The 22,503-nt window shown below is 41.5% G+C and overlaps 1 protein-coding gene across 3 annotated transcripts in view; it reads left to right on the top strand.

Moving 5' to 3' along the window:
- The window catches only part of LOC115198315 (dedicator of cytokinesis protein 11), a 115,095-nt gene that overhangs the window by 61,096 nt on the left and 31,496 nt on the right, over positions 1 to 22,503 (top strand). For all 3 annotated transcript variants that reach the window (XM_029760204.1, XM_029760203.1, XM_029760205.1), the window contains 9 exons: positions 1,607 to 1,730; positions 2,351 to 2,417; positions 6,236 to 6,283; positions 10,492 to 10,634; positions 13,287 to 13,402; positions 13,584 to 13,721; positions 13,978 to 14,160; positions 14,746 to 14,859; positions 19,227 to 19,442. In XM_029760204.1, the coding sequence (XP_029616064.1) occupies positions 1,607 to 1,730; positions 2,351 to 2,417; positions 6,236 to 6,283; positions 10,492 to 10,634; positions 13,287 to 13,402; positions 13,584 to 13,721; positions 13,978 to 14,160; positions 14,746 to 14,859; positions 19,227 to 19,442 (1,149 nt within the window). The remainder of the gene's footprint in view (positions 1 to 1,606; positions 1,731 to 2,350; positions 2,418 to 6,235; positions 6,284 to 10,491; positions 10,635 to 13,286; positions 13,403 to 13,583; positions 13,722 to 13,977; positions 14,161 to 14,745; positions 14,860 to 19,226; positions 19,443 to 22,503) is intronic.

Genomic DNA, 22,503 nt, shown 5'->3' with positions numbered 1-22,503 from the left:
AATAACCATGATATGAACTGATAAATCTTATTTGTTGTTTTTCCTTTGGGTCATTTCTCCAACACTTGCAAGCCTTTATTATTTATTGTAGCGATATACACTGAGTGTACCAAACATTAGGAACACCTTCCTAATATTGAGTTGCACCCCCTGTTTTGCCCTCGGTACAGACTCAATTTGTCGGGGCATGGACTCTACAAGGTGTCAAAGTGTTCCACAGGGATGCTGCTCCATGTTGACTCCAATGCTTCCCACAGTTGTTTCAAGTTGGTTGAATGTCCTTTGGGTGGTGGACCATTCTTGGTTCACACGGGAAATTGTTGACCATGGAAAAACTCTGCACTGTTGCAGTTCTTGACAAAAACCGGTGCGCCTGGCTCCTACTGCCATACAACGTTCAAAGGCCCTTACAGTTTTTGTCTTCCCCATTCACCCTTTGAATGGCACACATACACAATCCATGTCTCAATTGTCTCAAGACTTAAAAATCCTTCTTTAACCTGTCTCCTCCTTCATCTATACTGATTTGAAGTGGATTTAACAAGTGACATCAATAAGGGATCATAGCTTTCACCTGGATTTACCTGGTCAGTCTGTCATGGAAAGAGCAGGTGTTCTTAATGTTTTGTACAATCAGTGTAGAAACCACACGTTGGATTGTGATGGAGATGAGGATTAGCATAATTGATTACATTAATAATGTAATAAGACATCATTTTAATCATCCTTTTTCTTACTCAGATGGTAGCTTTTCCCAAACTAGGTGTTGCGACCTCATGTGGGGTCAGCTGATTTGAAAGTGGGGTCGCGAGAGAAACTCGGAGACAAAAAAATAAAAAATTCCGCTTGGTTGTTTAAAAAAAATGTCTGTTTTCTCCCTACAAACGTGGATCTAACTTTTGAACGGTTGGAGCTACAGTATAAGCTGTTATGACCCCAATCCTGAAAGCTAAGAGTCTCGGGAACACGTACAATGCTCACAAGCCGCCACAGGACTCATTAGAATAGAGTGGACAGGACCAGGCCACAAATCAGACCGGGGGAAAAAGAACATTGTCAATGAAAGCTGTCAGACTGATGTGTAATACACTGTCATAGCCCCAAATAAAGAAGTTAACATTGGCTGTTGATTATATCACCTTTTTCTTTGCACAGTGGGGGTCGCGAAATTGCTTTGATATCAAAATTAGGTCACGGGACAAAAAAGTTTGAACCCCTGTCATATAGTAGGACTAAGTGCCACTGCTTCAAATAATTGTCTTTCTTTTTGGTGGTATGAATAAATGCCACTGTTTTCTTCTTCTGTGGTGTTTCTCACCACAGCTCCACAGAAGGGGCTCTGAGGTGAGACAGACAGACAGACAGACAGACAAGGAGAGCCTGATATCATATGAGTTTTGTTCCCCGTCAGATATTGATGTTTGGTCATTTAGATTTGTTATTCAAAAATATAACATATATAAGTTTTTAGTTGAAAGTTTATAGTTAGGATTTTATTTAACAGAGGGGAGGGACCATACGTCCATGTTTTCTTACTCTGTCGTGTCCCTCCCTGCCACTGTTTCTGACACCATGTTTTCTTCCTCTATGGTGTATTGTCCTCCAGCTCCACCGGCGGGGCTCCACTATGAGCAGCAGTACTACTCTCCCTCCCATAGGCAGACTGGGCCACTATGAGATCAAAGGACTGCTTCTGTGTTTCCTTCACATCGTCAGGACCGTCTCAGACGGTCAGTACAGCAACACAATATTACATCCATTTAGAACACATACCAGGGTTGGGGTCAATTTGATTTCAATTCCAGTCATTTCAGAAAGTAAACCAAATTCCAATTCTACATTTTCCTCATTAAAAAGCATTGAAGAGAACTGGAATTGGAATGTCAGTGTACTTCCTGAATTGGCTGGAATTTAAATGAAATTGGCCCCAACCCTGACACTGTCACGCCCTGACCATAGAGAGCCTTTTATTCTCTATGTTGGTTAGGTCGGGGTGTGACTAGGGTGGGTAATCTAGGTTGTCTATTTCTTTGTTGGCCTGGTATGGTTCCCAATCAGAGGCAGCTGTTTTTCATTGTCTCTGATTGGGGATCATATTTAGGCCAATATTTTCATTGGCCTCATCCGTGGAATTTTTTACTGTTGTGCGGTTTTAGCAGACACCGATGTGCTACTTAGTGCACTACTTTTGGCCAGGGCCTGTTCAAAAGTAGTGCACTACAAAGGCAATATGGTGTCATTTGGGACGCAGACCTGGACATTGTGTAATCTTCTGGGTGTTTCTGCCTGTTGGCCTGCTACAGAAGCTGTCTCAGTGTCTGTCACTCTCCTGTTGTGTCTCTGTCTCTAGACACCCTGCTGGCCTACTGGAACAAGGTCAACCCTCAGGACATCATCAACTTCCTCAGTCTACTGGAGTGAGTACAAGATCACAATAAAATAGGTTCTAGTTAGTCTACTGGAGTGAATCCAGAGAACATCTGTGTGGATGCAGGACTAGAATATAATAGGTTATATTCTCTTGTGTGGATGTAGGACTAGAATATAATAGGTTATATTCGCTGTGTGGATGCAGGATTAGAATATAATAGGTTATATTCTCTTGTGTGGATGTAGGATTAGAATATAATAGGTTATATTCTGTGGATGCAGGATTAGAGCCAGGACAAACCCTGAGCTCTAGCCCTTAAACTAGTTGTTAATGTCAGAATAAGGTGTGTGTGTGTGTGTGTGTGTGTGTGTGTGTGTGTGTGTGTGTGTGTGTGTGTGTGTGTGTGTGTGTGTGCACGCACAGGCAATCATTTTTAAACACAGCCACTATGTAAAATATTCCTAGGTGGATTCGATGGAACACAAATATTTCACTACACCCGCAATAATGTCTTCTAAATATGTGTATGCAACCAATCGAATTTGATTTGGAATTGCAGTCTTGGGAGTATTTGGCCTTCATTTGAACTCCACCCTGACTTTCCATAATGCTCTGTTGTGTTGTTGACACATACTGAAGCGGTTTTACTCCCTTACCCTTTCATCTGGCTACTGTAACCTACAGTGGCAAGAAAAAGTACATTTTCTTGCGAAAGTATTCACCCACCTTGGCATTTTCTTATTTTGTTGCCTTAAACATTTTTGGGGGGTTTGTATCATTTTATTTACACAACATGCCTACCACTTTGAAGATGCAAAATATGTTTTATTGTGAAACAAACAAGAAATAAGACAAAAAAACTGAAAACTTGAGCGTGCATAACTATTCACCCCCCCAAAGTCAATACTTTGTAGAGACACTTTGCAGCAATTACAGCTGCAAGTCTCTTGGGGTATGTCTCTATAAGCTTGGCACATTTAGCCACTGGGATTTTTGCCCATTGTTCAAGGCAAAACTGCTCCAGATCCTTCAAGTTGGATGGGTTCCGCTGGTGTATAGCAATCTTTAAGTCATACCACAGATTCTCAATTAGATTGAGGTCTGGGCTTTGACTAGGTCATTACAAGACATTTAAATGTTTCCCCTTAAACCACTTAAGTGTTGCTTTAGCAGTGTGCTTAGGGTCATTTTCCTGCTGGAAGATCAACCTCCAACCCAGTCTCAAATCTCTGGAAGACTGAAACAGGTTTCCCTCAAGAATTTCCCTGTATTCAGCGCCATCTGTCATTCCTTCAATTCTGACCAGTTTCCCAGTCCCTGCCGATGGAAAAACATCCCCACAGCATGATGCTGCCACCAGCATGCTTCACTGTGGGGATGGGGTGATGAGAGGTGTTGGGTTTGCGCCAGACATAGCGTTTTCCTTGATGGCCAAAAAGCTCAATTTTAGTCTCATCTGACCAGAGTACCTTCTTCCATATGTTTGGGGAGTCTCCCACATGCCTTTTGGTGAACACCAAACATGTTTGCTTATTTTTTTCTTTAAGCAATGGCTTTTTTTCTGGCCACTCTTCCATAAAGCCCAGATCTGTGAAGTGAATGGCTTAAAGTGGTCATATGGACAGATACTCCAATCTCCGCTGTGGAGCTTTGAAGCTCTTTCAGGGTTATCATTGGTCTCTTTGTTGCCTGTCTGATTAATGCCCTCCTTGCCTGGTCCGTGAGTTTTGGTGGGCGGCCCTCTCTTGGCAGGTTTGTTGTGGTGCCATATTCTTTAAAAAAAAAATTAGAATGGATTTAATGGTGCTCCGTGGGATGTTCAAAGTTTCAGATATTTTTTTATAACCCAAATCTGTACTTCTCCACAACTTTGTCCCTGACCTGTTTGGAGACCTCCTTGGTCTTCATTGTGCCGCTTGCTTGGGCCTTTCAGAACAGGTGTATACATACTGAGATCATGTGAAACTTAGATGTCACACAGGTGGACTTTATTTAACTAGTTATGTGACTTCTGAAGGTAATTAGTTGCACCAGATCTTATTTAGGGGCTTCATAGCAAAGGGGGTGAACACATATGCACGCACCACTTTTCTGTTTTAAATTTTTTTATAATTTTTTTAAACAACTTTTTCCATTTCACTTCACCAATTTGGACTATTTTGTGTATGTCCATTACATGAAATCCAAATTAAAAATCCATTTTAATTACAGGTTGTAATGCAACAAAATAGGAAAAACGCCAAGGGGATGAATACTTTCGCAAGGCACTGTATGTGAACCCTTCGGAATTAACTGGATTTCTGCATAAATTATTCATCAAATTTGATCTAATGACTTCTCCAAAAGCTAATTGGAGTCAGGAGTCAGCTAACCTGGAGTCCAATCAATGAGATGAGATTGGAGATGTTGGTTAGAGCTGCCTTGCCCGATAAAAAAACTCTCACAAAATTTTAGTTTTTTTATTCACAAGAAGCATTGCCTGATAGTAACCATGCCTCAAACGAAAGAGATCTCAGAAGACCTAAGATTAAGAATTGTTGACTTGCATGAAGCTGGAAAGAGTTACAAAAGTATCTCTAAAAGCCTTAACGTTCATCAGTCCACGGTAAGACAATCGTCTATAAATGGAGAAAGTTCAGCGCTGTTGCTACTTTCCCTAGGAGTGGCCGTCCTGCAAAGATGACTGTAAGAGCACAGTGCAGAATGCTCTGAGGATAAGAAGAATCTTAGAGTGTCAGCTAAAGACTTACAGAAATGTCCTGAACATGCTAACGTCTCTGTTGACGAGTCTACGATACGTAAAACACTAAACAAGAATGGTGTTCATGGGAGGACACCACAGAAGAAGCGACTGCTGTCCAAAAAAAACATTGCTGCACGTCTGAAGTTTTAAAGTGCACCTGGATGTTTTCCCCAGCGCTACTGGCAAAATATTCTGTGGACAGATGAAACTGCAGTTGAGTTGTTTGGAAGGAACACACAACACTATGTGTGGAGAAAAAAAGGCACAGCACACCAACATCAAACCTCATCCCAACTGTAAATTATGGTGGAAGGAGCATCATGGTTTGTGGCTGCTTTGCTACCTCAGGGCCTGGACAGCTTGCTATCATCGCCGAAAAAATTAATTCCCAAGTTTATCAAGACATTTTGCAGGGGAACGTTAGGTTATCTGTCCGCCAATTGAAGCTCAACAGAACTTCGGTGATGCAACAGGATAACGACCTAAAACACAGAAGTAAATCAACAACAGAATGGCTTCAACAGAAGAAAATGCACCTTCTGGAGTGGCCAAGTCAGTCCTGACCTCAACCCGATTGAGATGTTATGGCAAGAGAGCAGTTCACACCAGACATCCCAAGAATAATGCTGAACTGAAACAGTTTTGTAAAGAGGAATGGTCAAAAATTCCTCCTGACCGTTGTGCAGGTCTGATCCGCAACTACAGAAAACGTTTGGTTGAGGTTATTGCTGCCAAAGGAGGGTCAACCAGTTATTAAATCCAAGGGTTCACATACTTTCCCCACCCTGCACTGTGAATGTTTACACGGTGTGTTCAATAAAGACATGAAAACGTATAATTGTTTGTGTGTTATTAGTTTAAGCAGACTGTGTTTGTCTATTGTTGTGACCTAGATGAAGATCAGATCAAATGTTCTGACCAATTTATGCAGAAGTCCAGGTAATTCCAAAGGGTTCACATACTTTTTCTTGCCACTGTATAACAATCAATTATCAAGGGATTGACGTTGTTGTCCTATTTGCATACCACTTAGTCAACTGTGTGATGTACAAGACTATTATTCGCAAATAACATCTATGAGCTTAACCGTTATTAATCCGGACCTCGTAAATCTCTTTCAGGACATGCCTGGTGCAGTTCCGTTACGTTGGAAAGAGAAACATTGGCAGGTAGGATGATGTTTGGATTACGTGCGGCACTAAAAGGTAGGGCTACTAAGTTTGTCCTAAACAGGTACGTGGTACGTGTGTGTCTCTGTGTGTATTTGTAGGAGTAAGAATGCTTGGATGTCCAACCTAAGGTTCCTCGCTAGTCTAATAGATTGTATTATAATTATTGTCCCCCACACATCTTTAGGCTTGGTTGTCAAAGGTTGTTATTTTTTTGTTTGTTATTGCTAATAAATGATTGTTAATGCATCTACACTTATCTTTAGGCGTACGAGTGTTTCTGAGTCTGGTTTATCTGGTTTGGGTTTCCTGCTAGTCCATTACATGAGTAGTTAACTCCCTAGTTGTTTAAGTTCAGAGGAGTGCATTGTTGTGTGTCTGTTTGTACGTCTGTTTGTGGGAGTCAAGACTAGGGCTGTTGCCGTGACTGTATTGCCGCCACACTGGTGGTCACGAGTCATTAAGCCAGTCAAATTGAGTCTTCTCAAAGCTCTGATGCTGCTGCTGGTCATTAGTAGCCTAGCAAACCTGCTAACTGCCTGGTACTCCGCACTATATTTTCCCTCTAATCATTCTGACGTCAATGCAAAACACTTCATGAGAGCCCAAGAGCCCATGTTGCGCAACATTTCTATAAATCAAATCAAATGTTATGTCACATACACATGTTTAGCAGATGTTTTTGCGGTGACTTCAAGTCTATGTGTATGGGACAGCAGCTGTCGTGGAAATATTCAGTCAGTAATATTTCTCAAATACCGGAGCCTGTGAGTACAAATAGACTTTTATTACAATATAATAAAAACCGACCTGGTTCATGAAAACTACTTTTCCAGTCTTGGCACACACTCTTTATACAGGTTACAACCTTACGTCACACACATAGTAACTCCTCTGTATGATTCAACCCCTCTGGCATTTGGCCACCGTTATCCTTTTTGCCTAATAAATGATTGTTAATGCATCTACACTTTAGGTGTACGTGTGTTTCTGAGTCTGGTTTGGGTTTCCTGCTAGTCCATTACATGAGTAGTTAACTCCCTAGTTGTTTAAGTTCAGAGGAGTGTATTGTTGTGTCTCTGTTTGTACGTCTGTTTGTGGGAGTCAAGACTAGGGCTGTTACGGTGACCGTAATCACTTGATAATTGCACAAATTTTAGTTTGGTTTCCCCTGTTTCGAGACAGGTGCATGATAATGGTCCATTCTAAATCAAAACAAATTTCACACAGATATTAATTAGTATATGTAAAGACAAGGTTAAATCAAGAATAGTCGATGGGTGACAATATTAGCCTATAACTTGTGAATTATATATTATCACTTGTGAATGATGCCCAGCGTAAGGCAAGAAACAATGCCTTTTTTTTCTCTCCCAACTTTTTCTAATCATAGTCACTTAAGCTGTGATACAAGGTTTGTATCACAGCTTAAGTGGACAAATAAGAAATAAGTTAAGCACATTAATTAAGCACATTAATCCACTTTACTCACTCCAAATCAATCATCAAGTTTGCAGACGACACAACAGTAGTAGGCTTGATTAACAACAACGACGAGACGTCCTACAGGGAGGAGATGAGTGTGGTGTCAGGAAAATAACCTCTCACTCAACGTCAACAAAACAAAGGATATGACATTGGACTTCAGGAAACAGCAGAGGGATCAGCCCCCTATCCACATCGACGGGACACCATTGGAGAAGATGGAAAGTTTTAAGTTCCTCTGCGTACATATCACTGACAAACTGAAATGGACCACCCACACAGACAGTGTGGTGAAGAAGGCGCAACAACGCCTCTTCAACCTCAGGAGGCTGAAGAAATTTGGCTTGTCACCTAAAACCCTCACAGACTTCTACAGATGCACAATTGAGAGCATCCTGTCGGGCTGTATCACCGCCTGGTACTGCAACTGCACCGCGCCCACAACCACAGGGCTCTCCATTAGGGTGGTGCAGTCTGCGCAATGCATCATCGGGGCAAACTAACTGCCCTCCAGGACACCTACAGCACTCGATGTCACAGGAAGGCCAAAAATATCATCAAGGACAACAACCATCCAGAAGGCGTCAGTACAGGTGCATCAAAGCTGGGACCGAGAGATTGAGAAACAGCTTCTATCTCAAGGCCATCAGACTGCTAAACAACAAACACTAACTCAGAGAGACTGCTGCATACATTGAAACCAAATCACTGGACACTTTAATAAATGGATCACTAGTCACTTTAAACAACGCCACTTTAAATAATGCAATTTTAATCATGTTTACATATCTTACATTACTCATATCACATGTATATAATGTATTTTATACCATCTACTGCACCGTGCCTATGCCGCCCGGCCATCGCTTATCCATATACTTATATGTACATATTCTCATTCACCCCTTTAGATTTGTGTGCATTAGGTAGTTGTTGGGGAATGAAAAACAGACTGAAAAACAGCTTCTATCTCAAGGCCATCAGACTGTTAAACAGTCATGTCTAGCACAAAGAGGCTGCTGCCTACATACAGACTTGAAATCATTGGCCACTTTAATAAATGGAACACTAGTCACTTTAATAATGCCACTTTAATAATGTTTACATATCTTGCATTACTCATCTCATATTTATTCTATACTATCTATTGCATCTTAGTCTATGCCGCTCTGACATTGCTCATCCATATATTTATATGTTTTTATTACATTATTTTACTTAGATTTGTGTGTATTAGGTATTTGTTGTGGAATTGTTAGATATTACTTGTTAGATATTGCTGCACTGTCGGAACTAGAAGCACAAGCATTTCGCTACACTCGCAATAACATCTGCTAACCATGTGTACTGTATGTGACCAATGAAATTTGACTTGATTTGGTGTAAAGCCTAACTGGCATACATAAGCAGCGTGTAAAGTTTCAAGTTTGGGGAAGATAATTTTCACCATAAGAATGCACCTTTATAATAAAAGCATTACATGCATAATCGCATTTGCAGTCCCTTTTGATAATGGTGTTTTCCCGCTAATGGAACGTTTGCGCTTATAGCCTCCTGCTGTGTGCGCATTGCTGCGCTTATAATGTGAAGAAATAAACTCTTAGGCTGTCAACATTTTAAGCTAAATGTTCGATCTGTTGCGTCAGCCTCATTGTGTAAAAAAGTTTTTTTGATGCTAGTGGTTGTATTAATTTGGGATCTATTGCATCCCACAACTGTCCCAGACTGCGCACAGAATAGAATAGGTCAACTTTTGCTCGTGCTTTTGCTGTTCGTTAGGCTTACTCATCTTGTTGGCTGACGAAAAGTAAATGTGGACAGTACTTCCAATATCTTTAATATGCACTTCGGAATTGGATAAGGACGAGCGCAGTTGCATCCCTGATGTGTCTGTCTTCACTTGTGGCCTGTGAGAAAGACCTGATCACATGATGGAGAGCCATGTGAGTGAGAGGTGCTTCGGAGCAGGCAGCACTCAGGGAGAAGGGAATTCTAATTATAATATTCAGCCTAAGGGCACAACGGCCACTGGCCGCAAAAGGCATGGATTTTTTCCAGGGGCATTACGGCTACACAAAGGGGATCCTGCCGTGAAATTCGAGGCATTATCAAGTGCTTGTCAAATTGTGAATAAGTGACTGGTGTAGTGTGTATAGCCTGCGCAAAAAAAACAAAGCAGAGCTCATGTCTTTCATGCGACTTACTTCAAATCATCATTAGAGTCGCATTATGCATTTATTAAAAATCAACACATATAGCCCAACGTTTGTAGAATAACTAAAGTTAAATTAATAACTATAAATTAAGAGTACCTATTTCTTTGTTAACTGCTCAACACAGAATAGCCGCATGTGCACACTCCCTCAGATCGTTTGGAGAAAATATCCTTTCAATTTTATTCAGCTTCGTTCAAATGTATTCTTCATACTATAAAATAATGCCATGGACTTCTATGCAAATCTTGTCTGCTAAATGAACTAGTGTAGCCCACAGCCATATGGCATAGCCAGATGAGGACCTAACATAAGGACAACTCAAAGTATACTATTCTGTTCTTCTGAAATAGACTACATTTTCTTTATATACCGCCACAGCCCTAGTCAAGACACCTGGGGGTTCCCTGCCAATACATTATATCATAGTCATTGTCTCTCTCCACCCATCTTATAGTGATGTGTGTGTGTGCGCGTGTGTGTGTGCGTGTCGGCGGCGTGTGTGTATAGGAGTCAGGATGCCTGGGTGTCCAAGCTGTTCTCTTCAGACAGGAAGTCCCAGACCATGCCTGTGATGCGCTGCAGAGCCGGCCTAATGCAGAGCAGGCTTCAGCAGTTCAGCACCATGGATACCTCTCTCACACTCAACATAGGTACATAAATATGATGCTATCCCTTCCCACTTCCCTCTCTCAAACTGTAAGTTTGCACATACAGTTCAAGTCGGAAGTTTACATACCCTTAGGTTGTAGTCATTGAAACTCGTTTTTTCAACCACTCCACAAATTACTTTGTGCATGACACAAGTCATTTTTCCAACAATTGTTTTCAGACAGATTATTTCACTTATAATTCACAGTATCACAATTCCAGTGGGTCAGAAGTTTACATACACTTAGTTGACTGTGCCTTTTAAACAGCTTGGAAAATTCCAGAAGATTATGTCATAGCTTTAGAAGCTTCTGATAGGCTAACTGACATAATTTGAGTCAATTGGAGGTGAACCTGTGGATGTATTTCAAGGCCTACCTTCAAACTCAGTGCCTCTTTGCTTGACATCATGGGAAAATCAAAAGAAATCAGCTAAGACCTCAGAAAAGAAATTGTAGACCACAAGTCTGGTTCATCCTTGGGAGCAATTTCCAAACGCCAGAAGGTACCACGTTCATCTGTACAAACAATAGTATGCAAATATAAACACCATGGGACCACACAGCCATCATACCGCTCAGGAAGGAGACGCGTTCTGTCTCCTAGTGATGAACGTACTTTTGTGCGTAAAGGGCAAATCAATCCCATAACAACAGCAAAGGACCTTGTGAAGATGCTGGAGGAAACAGGTACAAAAGTATCTATATCCACAGTAAAGCAAGTCATTTATCGGCATAACCTGAAAAGCTGCTCAGCAAGGAAGAAGACACTGCTCCAAAACCGCCATAAAAAAGCCAGACTGCGGTTTGCATGGGGACAAAGATTGTACTTTTTGGAGAAATGTCCTCTGGACTGATGAAACAAAAATAGAACTGTTTGGCCATAATGACCATCGTTATGTTTGGAGAAAAAAGGGGGAGGCTTGCATGCCGAAGAACACCATCCCAACCGTGAAGCACGGAGGTGGCAGTATCATGTTGTGGGGGTGCTTTGCTGCAGGAGGGACGGGTGCACTTCACAAAATAGATGGCATCATGAGGCAGAAAAATTATGTGGATATATTGAAGCAACATCTCAAGACGTCAGTCAGGAAGTTAAAGCTTGGTCGCAAATGTGTCTTCCAAATGGACAATGATCCCAAGCATACTTCCAAAGTTGTGGCTAAATGGCTTAAGGACAACAAAGTCAAGGTATTGGAGTGGCCATCACAAAGCCCTGACCTCAATCCTATAGAAAATTTGTGGGCAGAACTGAAAAAGCTTGTGCGAGCAAGGAGGCCAATACAAACCTGACTCAGTTACACCAGCTCTGTCAGGAGGAATTGGCCAAAATTCACCCAATGTATTGTGGGAAGCTTGTGGAAGGCTGTGACCCAAGTTAAACAATTTAAAGGCAATGCTACCAAATACTAATGGAGTGTATGTAAACTTCTGACCCACTGGGAATGTGATGAAAGAAATAAAAGCTGAAATAAGTAATTCTCTCTACTATTATTCTGACATTTCACATTCTTACAATAAAGTGGTGATCATGACAGACCTAAGACAGGTCATTTTTACTAGGATTAAACATCAGGAATTGTGAAAAACTGAGTTTAAATGTATTTGGCTAAGGTGTATGTAAACTTCCGACTTCAACTGTATACTGTACTTACTGCTTAAACCATAATCTGGGCTTGCAAAGTAGCCATTGAATATGGTGATTCTCCTTTAAACTTTCCATTCACCAGCTTTTCAAGCTAAATAATGTCAAAAATACGTTCGGTACTTACCAAAGAATGGACTTTCGCTAAGCAACTATCGTCATTAGGTCTAAATAAAAAGTTACACGCAGTTGAAAAAATGCCTGTCTGGAAAGAATAAAAATATTTTTTTTTAAGCAGGTGTGCATGAGCCAGCTCTTCTGCACCTCCAGCAATATTAGTAATGTAATTAAAATACATTAAATAAAGCCTATCTATAAATATACAATCACTGTAAAACACCCTATATTGTCTACTGAATCTATTTATTATTGCATTTTGTGTAACGCGGGTGAAACAACAGATTGACATGACATTCATACAGTGTTGTAGGTGATCAAATCAATGACCTGTGCGTGGCAGTAATGAGTGATTTTATTGGAGGTGCAGAAGAGGTGGAGTTGGCACATGGACACTTGCAAAAAAAAAATCCGGTTGCATGTAACTTTTTATTTAGACCTTTTTTGGAACTACATACCGAGCGCAACAGCAGTAATGACGATAGTTGCTCAGCAGAATTCATTGGTAAGTATGGCAAGTTGACTGGCTGCTTCCTGGGCTTAAAGGAGAATCACCATATTCAACGTCTCCTGTAAGCCCCGATTGTGGTTCACTCGCTGCTATAGCTTGACTATGAGCCCTCCAAAACATATGCTATAGGTTTACATAATATCATTTAGTTACATAATGATATTCACTATCCACTGTCATCTCTTACACTCTTATTTAGGTGCTACTCTGATATACAATTCACCGTCCCAATTTTGATACTGAGCCATCCCAATATTCCACTGTAGTATATGGCCTGTAGATGTCCTCTGACTCTCTCTCTCTCTTTTTTTATCTCTCTCTCTCTCTCTCTCTCTTTTTCTTTCTTTTCCCCCCCTCCTTCCTTCCTGGTGTGTGGTCCCAGGGACTGGTCCCTCGGAGGCAGAGGTCCACCACCAGGCTCTGTTGGAGGGTAATATTTCTACCGAGGCCTGCCTCAGTGTACTGGACGTCCTCTCACACTTCACTCAGTGCTTCAAGGTCAGTACTAGACCTCTTTACTGACCACATGACCTGACCAAAAACAATTCCAAGCCCTAGTTATGGACTAGTTCAAATTCAAATGATGTTAGCATCAGATCATGTGAATGATTGGTTGGTATTTGAAAACTATATCGATTTTTTTGTGTGGATCCATTGATTGACTGATTGATTGTCTCAGAACCAGCTGCTGGACAGCGACGGCCACAATCCCCTGATGAAGAAGGTTTTTGACATCTATCTGAACTTTCTGAAAGTCGGCCAATCAGAGGCTGCCCTCAAACACGTCTTCGCCTCCCTCAGGGCTTTCATGAACAAGGTGGGAACAAAAAGTCTCATAACTTTAAAGGCGGGAGATCACATAAGTAATCAGGTGATTTATAGATGGAAAATAGCCCCAGGTGCTCAACTTGCAGTCTCATTGATAATGGATTAAATATGGATTTTTGCTATGGCTTATTAAATGTTTGTTTTAATGTACTTCATTACTACATACAATGTATACTGTATATAAATATTGATATTATTACCAAAATACTGCTTGCCTCGTAACGTTGGTATTTTGTTGTTGGCAGTTCCCAGCGGCGTTGTTCAAGGGCCGCGTGACTCTGTGTGCGGCTCTGTGCTACGAGGTTCTGAAGTGCTGTGTGTCTAAGATGGGTCTGCTGCGGGCCGAGGCCTCCGCTCTGCTCTACCTGCTGATGAGGAACAACTATGAGTACACCAAGAGGAAGACCTTCCTACGCACTCACCTACAGGTCAGATACAACATCCCCCTGAACGGCAAGGAACTGCCAACTGTCATTGATTGTTTAGTCAACTGCACAATGCAATGCTGATTCTGTTATTGTATCATCAGCAGTCCATCACTGTTATGATTATGTAATCAAAACACTTCAACTAAACACTATCCCCAAGGTCATTAGTCCTCGCTGTGCAGTTTCAGCTATTAATCATGCACAAACTCCCCTCACACAAATATATTTAATGTTCACACAAACATAAACAGTTACTATGAACAGTTAGTAGGAAAGGCTATAGAACAGCTGGAAACTGAAGTCAATGCAGATTTGACATCACAGTACTTAGATTGCTTTGATAATCTCAGCAAAGAATGTGAATTAAATACAGACCGCCTGCTTAGTTTCCTAACCTCCACTAACAATCGGTTAAGTGTCAGAGACCTACTCCATGCTTTCACAAAGTGTCACGGGACTCATATCTACATCATCCATGGTGAAGTTAGTCACTGATTCCAATTTCCATCCCATAATGCATCCATTTGATGGAGGTGTTGTGTTCACATCTGTTCCCCTCTCCACTCTTCCTATTTCCTGGTCCAGATCATCATCGCGGTGAGCCAGCTGATCTCAGACGTGGCGCTGACTGGCAGCTCCCGCTTCCAGGAGTCCCTCTCCATCATCAACAACTTTGCCAACAGCGACAAAGCAATGAAGGTAACAGTTAGGAAAAGCTTGGAATGTATATTTGTTGTAGGTGGTTATGACTTAAGTTATCTCCCAGGGTTACGTAATTGCTAGGCTTTATCTCGTAAGGCATGGTCTTGAGTCAACAACAGGGACAGCAGTCACGAAACCTTTTAAGGTAACCCTACAATAGGATATTATAATATGTAAGCAGAGGTCTGCTTTAGGCCCTTTCTAACTACCAGACCTGTGTGCAAATATAGTTTGTTTTCCTTCGGACTGTGGTGAGTCGGACTGTGGGGGTTTCATCCCCTTGGGTGTGTTTTTCGCCCTGTACCTCTTCCATCTTCATTCAACAACTAGTTCTCCAACAGTGACAAAGCAGCTGTGGGATGAAGCTAACCTAGTGTAGAGTACAGACAGTCCTGCTGTAGGCAGCGTCAAAACCACAGGAACCGTGTGGGACTCTCCATAATGAGGTTCAAAGGTGAGTCAATGAGACAGATATAGTGCACTGTCTGTGGTTCTTTCATGAGTCATACTGCAATTTGTTTATCTTCTTGGGTTGTTCCTCTGTCAGATATGAATTTTACTGTTGACTTGTAAAGAGAGATTTCAACATAAGATGTGTACATGATCGAAGTCTTGCTGCAGTCTGTAATATGTTGAAATGCATATGTGTCTGAGATGTTTAAGACTCGTGTTAGCTCCCAGAGCTAGCCTAATCCATAGGCTTTAGCTCATTGGGCTAATGCAGTCTTGAGTCGAGCAGATGACCATGGTTGGATGCCTTGTGATTTTGCCTGTGAACACATTTTAGTCTCACTGGATGAGAGCACCTGCTAAATGACTCCGATGCAAATGCACTATGAAGAATGGGGTTGTACCCTTTTTTTCAATTTTCGCCTAAAATGACATACCCAAATCTAACTGCCTGTAGCTCAGGACCTGAAGCAAGGATATGCATATTCTTGATACCATTTGAATGGAAACACTTTGAAGTTTGGGAAAATGTGAAATTAATGTTGGAGATAATAACATTAGATCTGGTAAAAGATAATGCAAACAATAAAACAGCATCCCGGAGTCGCCTCTTCACTGTTGACGTTGGTGTTTTGCGGGTACTATTTAATGAAGCTGCCAGTTGAGGACTTGTGAGGAGTCCTCAACTGGGATGCTGGCCTTCTAGGCAGAGTTGCAAAGAAAAAGCCATATCTCAGACTGGCCAATAAAAAGATTAAGATGGGCAAAAGAACACAGACACTGGACAGAGGAACTCTGTCTAGAAGGCCAGCATCCCGGAGTCGCCTCTTCACTGTTGACGTTGAGACTGGTGTTTTGCGGGTACTATTTAATGAAGCTGCCAATTGAGGACTTGTGAGGTGTCTGTTTCTCAAACTAGACACTCTAATGTACTTGTCCTCTTGCTCAGTTGTGCACCGGGGCCTCCCACTCCTCTTTCTATTCTGGTAAGAGCCAGTTTGCGATGCTCTGTGAAGGGAGTAGTACACAGCGTTGTACTAGATCTTCAGTTTCTTGGCAATTTCTCGCATGGAATAGCCTTAATTTCTCAGAACAAGAATAGCCTGACGAGTTTCAGAAGAAAGTGCTTTGTTTCTGGCCATTTTGAGCCTATAATCGAACCCACAAATGCTGATGCTCCAGATACTCAACTCGTCTAAAGAAGGCCAGTTTTATTGCTTCTTTAATCAGAACTACAGTTTTCAGCTGTGCTAACATAATTGCAAAAGGGTTTTCTAATTATTAATTAGCCTTTTAAAATGCTAAACTTGGATTAGCTAACACAACGTGCCATTGGAACACAGGATTGATGGTTGCTGATAATGACCTCTGTACGCCTATGTAGATATTCCATTAAAAATCAGCCGTTTCCAGCTGCAATACTCATGTACAACATTAGCAATGTGTACACTGTATTTCTGATCAATTTGATGTTATTTTAATGGGCAAAAACAAGTTGCTTTTCTTTCAAAAACAAGGACATTTCTAAGTGACCCCAAACTTTTGAACGGTAGTGTATATAAATACATATTATTTTTAAATATATGTTCCTTTATTGTTTCCCGCAAACCCTACCACCTCTCCTCTAATTGGAGTAAACTATTTAACAACAACACTTAGGCTTCTACTTCCAGCTTATACATACTATATACATTTTACGGACACAATCTATTTTACAATAGTTATATTTAGTTTGTTTTTAGTCCTGGCCTTCCTCTATTTCTGATGTCCATCCAGTTTGATTTCTATTTGCCATATATTTGTAACTGTGCTATTTCACAAAAGTTCTGAACCTATATACATTTTACAGACACAATATATTTTATAATTATATTGTTGTTATTAGACCCACCCTTCAGCTCCATTCAACCCCTCCCATCAATTTTTTTTAGATTCATTTGTATATAAAACATTTTTTAAATTTAAATCCCAGCCCCCGTCCCCGCTGGAGGTCTTTTGCCTTTTGGTAGGCCGTCATTGTAAATAAGATTTTTTTCTTAACTAACTTGCCTAGTTAAATAAAGGTTAAATAAATGTAAAATAAATTTTAAAAACTCCACCAGTCCTATTTATGATATAATTTACAAAGATTATATAAATGTTATCGAAAAATAACGTTTTTTTTATCAATTAGTATATTTGAGTTTAACCACAATATTTGTTGTATTATTTGTTCTGTCTTTTCTGGTGGATTAAACTGAAATTGCGCCTCTATGGCTTTGCTATAGTTTTCCTATTCTGTTCCCCCTTTTACCGGAGTGTCAGAAACCACGGATGCCATTTCAATGGTGGTTATTTCTGTGCCGCTCTCGATGGTGTCTAGGGTGTTTAGATTTCCTCACTCATGGCTCTAACACACGCCCTCTATTAACAATTTTCCAAAGTAATGATACCCACTTCCCCGGGGAGTAGTTATGGTCTTTGTGCCTATTAATTGGTCAAGGCACCGTATACCTTGTATTACAACCAATATGAAGCATCTGCCAATCTACTACTGGAGAATACGGGAGACCTAATGTCTTATCGTCACAAGCGTCGTATTGAACAGACCAAGGCGCAGCGTGGATAGTGCTCATTCTTAATATATTTTAAGAGAACACTTAAACAAAATAACCAAACGACCAAAAGTTCCGTCAGGTACAATAACTAAACGGAAAATAACCACCCACAAAACCCTAAGGAAAACAGGCTGCCTAAGTATGGCTTCCAATCAGAGACAACGAAAGACACCTGCCTCTGGTTTCCAATCATACTCGGCCAAACATGGAAAACGAAACATAGAAATAGAAAACTAGAACAAATTCCCCTAGAACCTAAAACCCCAAAACACACAAAACAACCCCCCTGCCACTCCCTGACCATTCTACTAAGGCAAATGACCCCTTTCACTGGTCAGGACGTGACACTTATACCAGTGTCACGCTTCAAATATCCCTGTTGTTGACAACACACATTAGCAAAATTATTCACAGTTGTCTTCCTATTTCCACATAATATGTCACGGTTCCCCACCCCAATAGGGCATAAACCAACCTCTCTCCTTATTGCTACTGCTAATACACACAAATCATGTTCAAACAACTTTAGAGTATAATTTTGCTTTTCGAACCATGAATGTGGCTCTCCTCCAGAACTTATAGGCAACCTTCTATCACCATCCACATTTCCTCCTGTTATCCTTCTCAACCCAATTGAGATGGTTTGGGATGAGTTGGAGTGCAGAGTGAAGGAAAAGCAGCCAACAAGTGCTCAGCATATGAGGGAACTCCTTCAAGACAGTTGAAAAAGCATTCCTCGTGAAGCTGGTTGAGAGAATGCCAAGAGTGTGCAAAGCTGTCATCAAGGCAACAAAGGGTGGCTACTTTGAAGAATCTAAAATCTAAAATACATTTTAACACTTTTTTGGTTACTACATGATTCCATATGTGTTATTTCATAGTTTTTATGTCTTCACTATTCTTCTACAATGTAGAAATTTGTAAAATAAAGAAAAACTCTTGAACAAGTCCAAACTTTTGACTGGTACTGTAAATATATGCGGGAACACATTCGATTGGAGAACCATCTAATGAGTGAACATTTAGTTCATCTGAAACATTCTTACGAGAGTTTAAAAACAACATGTATTCTGTTTTTGCCCGTAATAAGCACAAGTTTTAAATCAGCAAGGTATTCCTATAAAATCTGACTGTAGTTTTGACACAGCCAGATCAACAGTCGGGACAATAGCATACATTCTGTATTCCTGCAACTACCTGCTCCTAACAAGCAACTTTTTAAATGTGTTCTACCCTCTTGTGGCTTTGAGTCAGTGACTTATCACGGAGTGACCTTTTTTAAATGTCACTTACTTCACTCTGTGTGTGTGTGTCCAGTCGACAGCGTTCCCTGGGGAGGTGAAGGGACTGACCAAGCGTATCCGGACGGTGCTGATGGCCACGGCCCAGATGAGGGAGCATGAGAAGGACCCAGAGATGCTGCTGGACCTGCAATACAGCCTGGCACGCTCCTACGCCTCCACCCCCGAGCTACGACGCACCTGGCTGGACAGCATGGCCCGGGCACACATCAAGAATGGAGATCTCTCAGAGGTACAGTCAGTGATGTATGGAAATATGTATGACTATCTGTATGTGAATATGTATGTATGTCTATGGGTACTGTGCTACATGCTCTCAAACACCTTTGACCTTTTACCCAAATAATGTTGTACAATATATAAACATGTATTTATGTGCACTGAGTGTATAAAGCATTAAGAACACCTGCTCTTTCAACGACATTTCAACGACTGACCAGGTGAATCCAGGTGAACGCTATGAACCCTTATTGGTGTCACTTGTTAAATCCACTTCAATCAGTGTAGATGAAGGGGAGGAGACAAGTTAAAGAAGGATTTTTAAGCTTTGAGACAATTGAGACATGGATTGTGTATGTGTGGCATTCAGAGGGTGAATGGGCGATAAAAGATGTAAGTGCCTTTGAACAGGGTATGGTAGTAGGTGCCAGGGGCACCGGTTCGTGTCAAGAACTGCAACGCTGCTGGGTTTTTCACGCTGTCGTGGAAATTCAGTACTGAGAGCGACTTGGTCATTTCTTTAAAGAATCATCTTTATTTAATATTGATGAATTATTGCAATAACGAAACCGTCGAACCCACACTCTGAAGTGTGTTGCCGAGTGCTTAACTGATAATGAAAAAACTGATGTTATATAGGACCTAAAAATGCTTAGTCAGACTGGTTCCAACTCCCGTAAGCCACCTTGGTTATGTACACAGGATGGTGTTTTACCCCCAACCCGGCTTAGTTTCCCAGATGCCAGGAAGATGAGACAATGAGGCATTGTTCTAAATTCTTCCAGGCTATCTCTATCACGGGTCACACACACCATATCTTGTCTATGAAATGCCAACTTTAGGTTTTTATCACCAAGCCATTGTCAGCTCAAGCTATCCCTAGCAAAACCCATTTTCTTGACCATACGCCTAGACTAACTGTAGGAAGCTAGAGTGGAAAGATGGCGCCGGAGCAGAAGGCAGACATTTTACGTGCCCCCAACCGATTGTGTTGTTTTGTTCATTTATCTGCATTGTTTGTAACTTTTTTTTAAAACAAATTTTGTACATAATGTTGCAACTACCATCTCTTATGACCAAAAATAACTTCTAGACATCAGGACTGCGATTACTCACCACGGACTAGCATAATCCTTTTTCTTCTTTCACGACTCTGATGAGCCCGAGGCGGAGGATATACGGCTCCCTCGAGAATAGGCCCCGACCCCCGTGATCTGCGAGAAGAGGAGGCGGAGAAAGAGAGGCCGGGGAGTGGGCTGCCTTCTGAGAATTTGAAGGCGATCAAATAAACCCCCACTTCCCTCAATTCTGCTAGCAAACTTGCAATCTTTGGACAATAAAATCGACGAGTTACGGGGAAGATTAAACTATGAACGGGACATTAAAAACTGTAACATCTTATGCTTCACTGAGTCGTGGCTGAACAACAACAATATCAACATACAGCTGACTGGTTATACGATGTACCGACAGGATAGAACAGCGGCGTCTGGTAAGACAAGGGGCAGCGGACTATGTATTTTTGTAAATAACAGCTGGTGCACTACATCTAAGGAAGTCTTGAGCTATTGCTTGCCTAAGGTTGAGTATATCATGATAAGCTGTAGATCACACTACCTACCGAGAGATTTCTCATCTGTATTATTCATAGCTGTTTACATACCACCTTAGTCAGAGGTTGGCACTAAGATAGCATTGAAAGAGCTGTATTCCACCATAAGCAAACAAGAAAATGCTCACCCAGAGGCGGCGCTCCTAGTAGCCGGGGACTTTAATGCAGGGAAACTTAAATCAGTTTTACCAAATTTCTTGAGCATGTTAAATGTGCAACCAGAGGGAAAAGAACCCTGGACCACCTATACTCCACACAGAGAAGCATACAAAGCTCTCCTTCACCCTCCATTTGGCAAAACTGACCAGCCTCTCACTTGAGTTCCTGTGTGTTGTTATGATCACACCATTAGTTGTTAATCATAAAGCATACACCCCCACCCTTCCTCTTCCCAGAGAGGTGATTATCTCTTTCGGCGCGATGCATGGAGAAGCCCAGTCGCTGGACCGATTCCGAACATATCCCGAGAGAGCCATGTTTCTGTGAAACAGAGAATGTTACAATCTCTGATGTCTTTCTGGAAGGCAACCCTTGCTCAAATTTCGTCTACCTTGTTGTCAAGAGACTGGACATTGGCGAGTAGTATGCTCGGGAGCGGTGAGCGATGTGCCCGTTTACGAAGCCTGACCAGAGGGACCTCTTCGTCTGCCCCTTCTGCGTCGCCGTTGTTTTTGGTCAGCTGAAAAGATTAGATCCATTGTCCTGGGTGGTGGTCCGAAGAGAGGATCTGCTTCGGGAAAGTTGTATTCTTGGCCATAATGTTGGTAAGTTGACGTTGCTCTTATATCCAATAGTTCTTCCAGGCTGTATGTAATAAGACTTAAGATTTCCTGGGGTAACAATGTAAGAAATAATACATTAAAAAACGAAATACTGCATAGTTTCCTTAGAACACGAAGCCAGGTGACCATCTCTGTCGGTGCTATTTTGCCATCCACCTGATTCCTGCTTACAAGCAAAAATTAAAGCAGGAAGCATTGACTAGATCAATAAAAAAGTGTTCAGATGAAGTAGATGCTAAGCTACAGGACTATTTTGCTAGCACAGACTGGAATATGTTCCGGGATTCCTCCAATGGCATTGAGGAGTACACCACATCTGTCATTGGGTTTATCAATAAGTCGATGACGTCGTCCCCACAGTGACCGTACGTACATACCCCAACCAGAAGCCATGGATTACAGGCAACATCCGCACTGATCTAAAGGCTAGAGCTGCCGCTTTCAAGGAGCGGGACTCTAACCCGGAAACTTATAAGAAATCCCGCTATGCTCGCCAACAAACCATCAAACAGGCAAAGCATCAATACCGGACTAAGATCGAGTCGTACTACACCGGCTCTGACGATTGTCGGATGTGGCAGGGCTTGCAAACCATTACAGACTACAAAGGGAAGCACAGAGGAGAGCTGCCCAGTGACACGAGCCTACCAGATGAGCTAAACTACTTCTATGCTCGCTTT

Source organism: Salmo trutta, chromosome 8 (genome assembly GCF_901001165.1).
Source record: "Salmo trutta chromosome 8, fSalTru1.1, whole genome shotgun sequence".
In the NCBI taxonomy this organism is placed as follows: domain Eukaryota; kingdom Metazoa; phylum Chordata; class Actinopteri; order Salmoniformes; family Salmonidae; genus Salmo; species Salmo trutta.
Note: the sequence above shows the minus strand (reverse complement) of the source record. Positions and strands in the feature narration are given on the sequence as shown.